The 11,180-nt window shown below is 51.1% G+C and overlaps 3 protein-coding genes across 3 annotated transcripts; all 3 read left to right on the top strand.

Annotated features, from left to right (window-relative positions):
- Nucleotides 1-338: 338 nt before the first annotated feature.
- APR1_2 (aspartic proteinase precursor) lies at nt 339-1,323 on the top strand (the record flags this gene model as incomplete). Its single annotated transcript, XM_064843247.1, has 3 exons — nt 339-434; nt 484-577; nt 629-1,323. The coding sequence occupies 3 exons, from the start codon at nt 339-341 to the stop codon at nt 1,321-1,323; spliced, it is 885 nt and encodes a 294-aa protein (XP_064689144.1).
- Nucleotides 1,324-3,592: 2,269 nt separating this feature from the next.
- On the top strand, nt 3,593-4,661 carry LTS14_010572 (uncharacterized protein; the record flags this gene model as incomplete). Its single annotated transcript, XM_064843248.1, has 2 exons — nt 3,593-3,758; nt 3,808-4,661. 2 exons carry the CDS (start codon nt 3,593-3,595, stop codon nt 4,659-4,661), a joined length of 1,020 nt encoding a protein of 339 aa, XP_064689145.1.
- A 1,458-nt stretch (nt 4,662-6,119) lies between these two features.
- LTS14_010573 (uncharacterized protein) lies at nt 6,120-8,002 on the top strand (the record flags this gene model as incomplete). Its single annotated transcript, XM_064843249.1, has 2 exons — nt 6,120-6,382; nt 6,610-8,002. 2 exons carry the CDS (start codon nt 6,120-6,122, stop codon nt 8,000-8,002), a joined length of 1,656 nt encoding a protein of 551 aa, XP_064689146.1.
- Nucleotides 8,003-11,180: the final 3,178 nt, after the last annotated feature.

Consider the following 11,180-nt stretch of genomic DNA (forward strand, 5'->3'; position numbering starts at 1 on the left):
TTCAGCCAGCCGATCATCTCCGACTTCAGTGTCTTGTGTCTCTAGCTGTTTACCTGACTGGTCGAGGGCGGAGACGGAGGCGAGGATGTCGGCGATGTCATCGTCCATGGTGGTGGTGGGGGGGGAGGTGGAGGGGAGAAGCAGGGTGAGGAAGTCGCGTCAACTCGCGTCGGTGGGTCGTTGCCGAAGTTGAGCCGGAGGACTGCCACCTCCACACTTCGACCAACCGCACCGCTACGCACAATTTTTCCCACTCATCAGACTCGGTCGTCACGTACGACGCACCGCAGGTTTGGCCTCTCGGTGAATCGAAAGAGCTGGCGAGGGGGAACTTCGCTATGGAGAAGAGCATGTTGATCAAGTTGGTAATCTGCCTCATCTTAGGTGTCGGTGGATTACATCTCTTGCGCTTGCCGCAGACGACACAAAGCTGGGTAAGAAGGTTGCAAAGGCTTGTGGATATAGCATTCTAAAGTCTTTTAGATTGTCCCCTCTGCCCGTGAATCTCTATCCGTTTCCCAACCCGAGACCAGGAATGGCTACCGACTCCCTCTTCTCAACCACCATAACGAACAATGTCAGTTCTGCCCGGGTGCACGCTGTTCTCGAGGGAGACTGATTCCCACAGATTCTGCGCAAGTTTCAATAGGTACACCGCCTCAAATATTCAAGATTGGTCTCGACACGGGCAGCTCGAACATGTGGGCGACGAGCTCAAAGTGTCCAACGAACACTTGCCGCTTACATCAACAATATAACTCCTCACTATCAAACTCCTACAGCAAAAATGGCTCTCGCTTCGAGATATCCTACGGTGCTGAGGGAGACGGGATCTCTGGTTTCATGTCTCAGGACACGATCGGAGTCGGCGCCTTCTCCATCGCGAACCAAAGCTTTGCAGAAGCTACTCAAGAGATAGGACATGGTCCGGCTCACTGGGAGATGGACGGCATCCTGGGATTAGGCTTCAGCGCCGCAGCCGTCGATCTCGTAACACCGCCGTTCTACAACATGATCGGCCAGGGTTTGACCAAGCCGATTTTCGCCCTCTACTTTAGCAGCATTTTCGTTGAAGGTGATGAAAGCGAAGTCATCTTCGGAGGCACTAATCCCCATCACTACACCGGACAGCTTGCTACACTTCCCCTTCGTGATAAACCTACTTGGGAAACGACCTTGACGTCTATCGCGTTCGGCAGTTGGACAATCCAGCTCGTTGATATCGGGGCTGCTATCGACACAGGTGCCTCTATGCTCGTTCTTCCGACGACTCTCGCCTTACTCATGTACGTTATCTATGCTTCGACGAGAAGGCCACGCTGACGCTTCGAAGTAACGAACATATGGGCGCCGTCCGCCGTTCAAACGGACGTTATTCCATTGACTGCTCGCTACGAAAGCACTTACCAGATGTGAGCTTTACGCTCGCCGACCGCAACTTCAGTATTGGTGCTGAAGACTACATCCTCGGTCATGGGAACTCTTGCATAAGTGCATTCTTCGGTGAAAATTACCCCCCTCCTGGTGGCCCGTTCGCTGTGCTTGGAACGGTCTTTTTGCGGAGGTGGTATAGCGTGTTCGACATCGGGACCAGAACGATCAGTTTCGCAAGAGCGAAGCCGTAAGACCATGATGCTTTGCAATCGTAGCTTGTAAACGCACTGTACTTCTTTCCAGAAATGTGTCGCTTCATGTGAAGTCAAGATATCTACAGAGTGTGAAAACTGGAACTGGTCAGAAATGGCCCTTTGCGGGCGCAGTAGGTTGCACTTACGTCGCGGAAAAGACGAAGCGAACTCCTAGCCCCCAGCAGTAGATTAACATAACGATCATGTCGTCGATCCAAGGAGTCATTTGAGGTTTGAATCTATCTTGAAGGAAGTGTACGGGAGGGCTGCCCGTGTAAAGGTCCCTAAGAACGTTAGCAGTCTAGCTGTTAAGTACCATACACTCGTTAAAGCCAGCCGTGCGATCTCCGGTGTAGGCGTACAGCAAGTTTTACTGACTGAGCTAGGTGGTGCTCGAAGCGTTGGCGACCTACCTGTAGCTTAGAGTGTGTACTTATTATCTTGCTGGCCCAACAGTATCTTATAAAGGTATCACAGTTTGGCAGGCCTCCACCAAGGCCGTCTACTGTTCTTAACGGCAGCATGTTGCTCACTCAGGGTGCACGTGATCTGCCTTTGGGGGCACAGCGTGCGTCCGTCGCACAGATATTAGATAGCCTTACGAGAGAATGGGAATTGTATAGGTGAACTACAATAGGGGCCTATTTAAGCAAGGTAGTCGTACTTAAGTCCTTCGTGTCGGGGGGAGCGTGGCTGGTACGGATCTGCCAAGACACGCATGAAGAAGAAGTGTGTTCGAAAACATGGGAATGGTATAGGAGCCGACGCGCTGGCACTAGAGGGAGAGGGAGAGGATGAAGCAGCACAAATGAGCTGGCCGCAGGTTGAGGAAGGTGGAAGTTCGTCAGAACCATGGCGAGCCCCAGTAGCGCGGATGTAATGAAGGGCAATGCAGAAAACCAGACTGCTGTAGGAGTGACGGGGCTTCGTAGAGTTCAGATCAATCTCAATCGTAGTCTTAAGGAATTCGCATGTTTTTACTGTCACAAGCATCTAAAGATCACGTGCGAGTTCGCCAGCAGGCTGGTTGCGCGATGAATTGCTTCGCTAAGAATAAATCGAGGGTAACGCGTTCTGCCCGGCGTAGGCACAGCGCAGTCTGGCCACTAGGGAATTTCGTCCGAGCCTATTGATATGGAGATACCGCGCATTTGGTTATTGAGATTGACACTCGCTTAGATAATTATCGCGCTGCAAATTGGTTCGCGATGCTGTTGGGAATGTGTCAGTGCTGGCAGCAACCGATGACTGATCTGACGTTATTCTCACAGCTTTGCGTTGGTAAGCTCATAGCCCATGAAATCTGGGAAGAGGATAATGCCGCTTTCGGTGCTCTTGTCTTCCGGGTATACAACGTATGCGTTATCTGCAAAAGTCGGTCCTGGTTCAGGCTGATAGGAGCGACTGGTAGTTTACGCACTGTTGCCAATCTGGTAAACCGTCCCCTGAACTTCGCCTTCATGCTTATCGCGCTGAAGGAGCATTGGCCAGGTGGGTGGGACGTCATGTTTGATCAGAGCAATACGTCCAGATGAAGAGTGCGAGTGGCAACACGAATCTTAATACCCATCTTTGTGGAAAGACAGATTATACCACTCTGACTCAGTACGCGACTGCGATAAGGTAATCTGCTGTAAAAGCGAGGGACCCTGTAGCGCCAAGCCACACACATATCTTTTGCGAATCATAGCACGGTAACGACAGTGTAATCTTAGGCTGTGGCGCGTCCATATGACTTAAAACATGGCGATTGGATAAGTCTTGCACGATGTATACAAGTTAGAGATGTGTGTAGAACGCTGAAATGGGCTTGAAGAGAAGGCATCGTGAGCCAGGCGTGATGCATCTTGAGCGGTTATTTAGTCACCTGACAGCCCTTCAGCGTAGCACGTGGATTTCGTGAAGTTTTCGTTTTCGTTTTCATCTTCAATTTGAGTTACTAAGTATCAGCATCCGGAACAAAGATGTCTATAATTGCTGCGGAATGGACATGCCTAGCTTCGACGGCTCGCCTCCAGCGCTCCTCGCAGACAATCTCTGTGGTTGCCAATAAAGTTTGGATCTTTGGCGGTGAAGTGCAGCCCCGACAGCCAGTTGACAATAGACTCGATGTGGTGGAGCTCTCAAAAGGTACGGAACGGCGTGTGTTGTGTATAACCACATGTTGCTTACTTGTTAGCGGCAGCATCTGCTTGCGTTCGAACAATTTCCGCTCAAGGGGAAGCTCCAATTCCTCGTGTTGGCTCAGCAAGCACTGTGCTCAGCGACATCATTTATTTCTTTTCTGGCCGCGGTGGAGTGGCCATGGCGCCTATAGCAGAAAAGGGACACTTATGGAGTTACAAGCCGTCCACCGCTCAATGGTCTCTGATATCTCCTGCCGATGGCACAGCACCGTTTCCTGCGGCTCGAAGCTATCACGCAATGACGAATGACGGAGCCAGTACGATTTACGTTCACGCTGGATGTCCAGAAAGCGGTCGACTCTCCGATCTGTGGTCTTTCGATGTCAACACGAAGTCTTGGAAAAGTCTGGCTGCTGCGCCAGACCCACCCCGAGGAGGTACATCGATCGCGTACTGCACGGGTAAGCTTTACCGCATGAACGGCTTTGATGGGGAACAAGAGCAAGGTGGCAATCTCGATGTGTATGACCCTTCACAAGATTCATGGTCTACCGTGACATACCCTGCGGATGGTGAAAATGGTCCAGAAGCTCGCAGTGTTGGTACTCTGCTTGCCCTCCAACTGAACCACAAACACTTCCTCGTTACGCTTTTTGGTGAGCACGACCCAAGCGCACATGGACATGCAGGGGCTGGGAAGATGCTTGGAAATGTTTGGGCATATGATGTGGCAGCTGAATCTTGGAATAAAGTGGAAGCTGCGGGTGAATGGCCACAGCCTAGAGGCTGGTTCGATGCAGATGTTATGAATGGCATTGAGGGTAAGGGGGCAATAGTTGTACATGGTGGACTTGCAGAAGACAATAGTCGGCTGAAAGATGTCTGGATCATAGAGCTAGATCCGTGAACAGCTTGTCATCGTCGGAGCTCGAGACGATCTGCTCTGTCACTCTCTCCGTCTCCCTATGCTGCGCACTCTCACCGTCTGCCACCAGTTTCACGGCTTACAGGTAGAGGAAGTGTCCTCTTTTCAAGACCACGTAACGTGCAGAGGCGGAGCTCGCCATCGTAACAGCACTGATCGGGGTCAAAGCTGGCCACCCGAATTGCTTAGGGCAAAAGAAAACGATGTTCGACGCCTAGGAGACGAGTTCAACGCCTTTCTGTCAGGCGGTTCGACAGATGAGAATGCCTCGCGAGCATTGGGTCCAACAGCCTGTTGCGGAGTGGCTCAGCAAATCTTCCTTCAAGCCTGGTGCAATGTTATTAGCTCCTTTACAATGAAGCTGTGCGCAAAGATCAAAGGCGCCTTGGCCTACTGAGCTCATTATGGTTCCGCCCACGAGACTCCTCGCAGGGACGATGAATTATCTTGGAAGAACACGAGGAATAATACAATTCCTGTCACCGAAATGATATCCTGCCAGCTGAGCCAGGCGCCCGCCTGCCGACGCCGCCAGCACGGCGAGCGCTACACTCTCAGTGCCAATTTGTGTTGACGTGAAGTCAGCTGAAGGCAAGTACATAACCATTAACCCGGCGCAAGTGAGGACTGCTATCGATAGAAGGAAAGGCACAATTGCGACATCCATGGCTGCATTGACGATAATCGCCAATCTCGGTGCAGGCACCGTCGAAAAGCGCAATGGACAGCGGCCACAGTTACTTGCATAACAAATCGATGGATAATGCAAGTAGCAATATGCGTCATACCGGTGGCACATTTTGCACTGTAATAATTAATTATGTAACAATTCATTGATGAAATATGTTTGTTTCAGGTTACCGATTTAAGTACTAGTATTGTAGAGAGAGACCTATACAAAACTTCGATGTCAAATGGGTGTTAGGGTCTTGACGAGCAGCGACTTCGGGAGAAAGAAGTCCGAGGCGTAGTACTCCACACATTATGTAGATTCACCTTATCTCTGTCAGCTTCCCTTCTCTTGTCGGACTCTTATCATTGCAAAGGTCCTATGTAAACTTTGCTCCAGCTTTGTTTTGGACGCTCCTCAGATGCGCAACGCATCAGGGCAATCTTGTCGATAATCATCAACACAGACTCAATATGTACTTGCCTTTCGCTAAATGTACTCTTCTCTCCTCGCTGCTCCTGGTGAGCGTATCTCCTACAGTTGCGATCGTGAGCACTGGTCGAGATGGACATGGACTCATTGGATACGGCACCAACATGGATATAATAACATGCGCATATGCTTGCCGAGATGCAATCACCAATCCTTTAGATTGTGGGAATAGTACCAGTGGGTTGAGCGGAACATCCGTACTGTCTCAGGGTACGGACCAGCCTCCGCCGGAATGCTACGTTAACAACAGCGCCTACCTACAAACTCTTGCTTACTGCATGTTCGTCCACTGCAACGATATAAAGATCTGGAGGCTCGAGAAGTTCTGGGAACAAAATGTCGCGGGGCGGCATGCTCGGCAGCCTCAACCTAAGGAGTCGTATCAGGAGACACTGGCAAGTATCGAAGACCCACCTAAAAGTATAAGACCATCCGACACAACACTCGTAAGCCCAAGCCAAGTGGATGAAGCAACATACCGGGGCCTCTACAACGCCGAGTCCTCTTTCACCAAGTCCGAGGTTCAACACGAGCAATACGGGTGGGTCGATAGTGCTTGCGAAGTAAGCGATGAGCAACGACTGATTGAATTCTTAGGCTAGTCCTTATTTTCACTGCGGCTTTCGTCCCAATATGCTGCTCTCTTCTGCGATTTGCACCCGTTCCAACACGACTGTCGACGCGTTTGGGTGCTAGCTTCATTTATCCTTCTACGTGGGGATCCCATCACCGAGAACCTGTACTCGAGACCATTATTGTGCCTACCAGGGGTCAAGCACTATTCATCGCATATCTTCTTGCGATCAACGTTATTCTATCAGCCGTCAATCATCATTCCAAGCAGCCAAACAGCTGGTATGCTACTGAAGGAATCGAGATCTGCACGTATGTGGCCAATCGTCTTGGAGTCCTAAGTTTTGCCAATATTGCGACTTCTATTCTGTTTGCTGGCCGGAACAACATTCTGCTATGGATCACTAACTGGTCTCACTCCACTTTCCTCTTGCTACACCGCTGGGTTGCTTTCATTAGCCTCCTCCAAGCATGCCTCCATTCGGCAATCTACCTCCAGATATACACATCGGACGCCGGATATGATTACTCCAGCGAGTCCAAGGTGCCTTATTGGTATTGGGGAATCGTCGCGACCCTGGTGATGGCATTGTTAGTCCCGACGCCCATCCTTCCTGTGAGAAAAAAGCTCTACGAGCTGTTCTTAAGCGGGCATATTATGCTCTCCCTCTTGGCGCTTACTGGGTGCTACCTACACATATACCTTCGATTTGATCATCAGTGGGGCTATGAAGTGTGGATCTACATTGCCTTCGCGTTCTGGGCATTTGATAGGTTGATGAGAATAGTCAGGATGGTCAAGAACGGCGTGCGTAAGGGGCACATCACGGTCGTTGATGAAGATTATATCAGACTGGAAGTTCCCGGTGTGTTTGCATCGGGCCAAGTCTACCTCTACTTTCCGTCATTGACGTGGCGCTTCTGGGAGAACCATCCGTTTTCCGTAGCTGCGGGCCTTCTCGATCAAGATCCTCGGCTTCCCCCACAACAATACACTATGGATTTAGAAAAAGCACCAGCACAACATTCGCAGCCAGCAGTATACGAGCCTCCGCCAACCGCAAACCACCGTCACGAGACCGGCCTGACGTTTTTCATTCGCGCCCGAAGTGGCCTTACCGCTCTGTTACGACATCAAAAGCAGCTGCCCGTGCTTGTGGAATCATCCTATGGTCGAAGCGTGTTCAACACGCACGGCTTCGGTTGCCTGGCTTCATATCCTAATCTTGTCTGCATTGTTGGAGGAGTTGGAATCACGGCAGTGCTTCCCCTCCTCGCCGAGCACGTCGGGCATAAAAAGCTCTACTGGGGCGTCAGGGGACCGAATCTCGTTAATGCAATTAGTCAGATCTCAGGAGGCGAGTCAGTTGCGAACGTGGATGCGGAAATCGTAGAGGGCAGAAGGCTGGATTTGCGGGCTATTCTTGAGAGCGAGCTCTCTCTTCAATCGAACGCAGGCAGTGGCACAGCTGTAGTGGTCAGTGGCCCGCGGAGTATGGCAGACGAGGCAAGACGGATTGTTTCTCGACTCGCATCGAAAAACAAGACTGCCGCCATTGGCTTCTTTGAAGAGACCTATGGCTGGTAGTGCGGGAAGGGTTCAGCATGATATTACCGTGTTCACTTCGGAGATGCGGCTAGGGTTAAGACCACTGCAAATTCCATATAACGCTGGCAGTGAGATTGTTGAACCTGACAGCGGAATGAAGTAGCAGACGATGGAATCGGAGAAGTGACGATACCGCCACATTGACCGCGTCATGGGCAGGGCTTGTGTTTGATGCCATGAACAGAGTATAGAGAAGGTAATGAGGGGAGAACGAAATCTTTGGGCGGCTTACAAAATTGTAAATAGTGTTGTCCGACAAACCTGGTTATTACCTGTGTCAAGTGATTAGGGATGCCATTATTTGACAATTATATCCTACGCTTGGCTTTCATGCGTAACGCGCATTCTGCTTGCTCGCTCTGCTACAGGGGTAAGGTGGCATTCTGCTGTAGAGCATACCCTTTGCCGCACAAACATATGTAACGGAACTCTGTAACACGCCCTCTGACAAAGATGCAATATCCCTCTCGACGAAACGTCATGGCATTCTTGTCAGCTTCCACCGCAGAGACCAGCCCACCCAAAATGGGACACGACACTATCTGCTCAGAGAGGAGAGCGAAGAAGAAAGTGTACTGCTTTCGCTGCTGTGCTCTCTCTGTGTCTGGACTAGGGCGCTTCTCCTGTTTTCAAGTGGGATTTCCTATCGCAAGACGTCAGAGCGACTCGCCTTCAAGGCCCACGTGCAGCGCCGCATGCGGGATGCATCTCGGCTGCTCCGGTCTTCCCACCAAAATCACGGAAAGCATGGCTTGTTGTGAAATGCGTAGAACTTCAACGCCGTACAACGCCACTTGCGAACCGAGCCGACGGAAGTCTACAGGTCTCGGGTCGGCATGACGCAGTGCCAAGACAATAATGACGCTCGATGCCGCACTCTGCGATCAGACGCAAGGATGTTAGATACTAGGGACTGACTCGTATCTATATAGATTGGCGTTTTTCTGGAATAGCTTCCACTGAGTCCAGGGATGGCAGATACGGACCGACGATTTGAGACGGAGTCACTCGAGGCGTGCGCTCATATTTCGCGAGAAGACGGCATCCCAGAGCAAGACATAACCAGCACTCATCACATTGAGTTGCAGCAAATACGGCTGCAATCACAGAGCCATGTGAGGCGTCCAACTTTCCAGCTGCTGAAGGTAGATATGCTGACGGCAACCGTGTTGACGAGGCCACCGCCCAAGAGACTACAACCGATGATGACCGACAAATGATACCCACCTCGACGCTTCTCAACCTCTACACATCACATTTCCTGTCTACTTGGAACTCCCGGCTCTTTGAGTTCGGCGCTGTCCTCTTCCTCGCCTCTATATTCCCAGGCACACTTCTACCCCTATCCATTTACGCACTATCTCGCAGCGCCGCTGCGATCCTTTTCGGACAGGCAGTAGGGACCTGGATCGACCAAGGCAGCCGTATTATTGTCGTTCGGACGTCGATCATTGGTCAGCGCATCGCTGTTGCCGCAAGCTGCGGGTTGTTTTTGATTTTGGAAGAGCAACGCCTGCTATCGAGGAATGGATCGTTACGCCAGGGTCTATTTGCCCTTGTCATCCTTCTGGCCTGCGTTGAAAAAGTCTGCTCTGTGATGAACCTTGTAGCGGTAGAGAGAGGCTGGGTATGTTCTGAAGTAACAGCCAACGTCGGCATCAAGGCTGACCATTGACGTATAGGTCGTTCTGATTACCGAAGGCAATGAGCCCGCTCGGAGAAGTAAGTACACTAGTCATCGATACTTCAAGCGGTACCTGATTTCAGCAAGCGGTCAATGCTAGAATGCGCAGAATCGACCTTTTTTGCAAGCTCGTGGGACCTCTTGCAGTTTCTCTTATCGCAATACCGTCGATTTCGATTGCTGTGTGGGCAACGCTTGCTATGAGCCTAGCTTCGGTCACTATCGAATATTTCTGCATTTCCAAGGTCAGTTTGCAAAGATGCAGCCGACGTCGATCCTATTAACAAGATCAAAGGTCTACAACAGATTTCCGTCCCTACGGCGCATCACGAACACAACGGACGTAACTCCACGCGCCCTGGACAATGAGAGTTCCGTACTTAGAGCTGCAGAACGGCCCATGATCTCCTTATTGAGATCATGGACATTCCGGCTTCTACCTCTTCAGTCACTACCACTTTACTTTCGGCATAGGATCTTTGTGCCCTCATTCGCTTTGTCCCTCCTATACTTCACGGTTCTATCCTTCTCGGGCCAGATGATAACATACCTGATAGCTGTCGGGTGTACCTCGCTATATGTCGGTGTAGCCCGCACCGTCAGCACTGTCCTCGAACTCAGTGCCACCTGGATAGCGCCACGCTCGATGGGCCGGATAGGAATTGTTCGGACTGGAATTTGGAGCATCTGCTGGCAGATGTGCTGGCTAACCGCTGGGGTCAGTTGGTTCTTAGCCCAGCTATATGACAAGAATGCGGACAGTATCGCTGCGGCCACGGGACTCGCAGTAAGCGTCGCTCTTAGCAGGGTGGGACTGTGGGGATATGATCTCTCCGCGCAGAATATTGTACAAGACGTATGTTTGAGCTTATATTTGCGCAGGAGTCGGACTGACCACGTTACAGGCGGTGGATTCCGACAGCCGCGGAAAATTCTCCATGGTCGAGGCCGCGTTTCAGAACCTCTTCGAATTGCTAGCGTATGTGACGACTATCATCTTTTCGAGGCCAGATCAATTCCGTTGGCCGGTAATTATCAGCGCGGCTGCGACTTACACCGCTGGTGGATTATATGCCTCCTATGTGCGGAAGACCCGTGGTCATCTACTCCATGCCCCACCGTGTGTGCCATCGAAAAGGGCGAGGCAGGAGCAGGACGCTTGAAGGAAATTGGGACCGAATATCTGGTGCTTTCCTTGGGGCTTGTACTCTGGACTTCTCGAATTTACTAATCTCTTCTCCGTTTCGATACGTACCTTTTCTGACCAGCGGTTACTGAGTCGCTCCTCATAGACGGCTGAGAGCATCGGCCAAATTCTCACGTCCCCAACACAGTAATCGATTAGGATCTCCGGGATAGGTCGAGTGTTGAAGACTGCGTACGATCCGCCAAGCACATCTTCCTCGTGGTCAACATGATGCAGACTGATTCAGGCCTGTGTCATGTGGGCTTTTCTTGCTTGTGATCGCGCCA

Source organism: Recurvomyces mirabilis (assembly GCF_035927965.1).
Source record: "Recurvomyces mirabilis strain CCFEE 5264 chromosome Unknown scaffold_45, whole genome shotgun sequence".
Taxonomy (NCBI): domain Eukaryota; kingdom Fungi; phylum Ascomycota; class Dothideomycetes; order Mycosphaerellales; family Teratosphaeriaceae; genus Recurvomyces; species Recurvomyces mirabilis.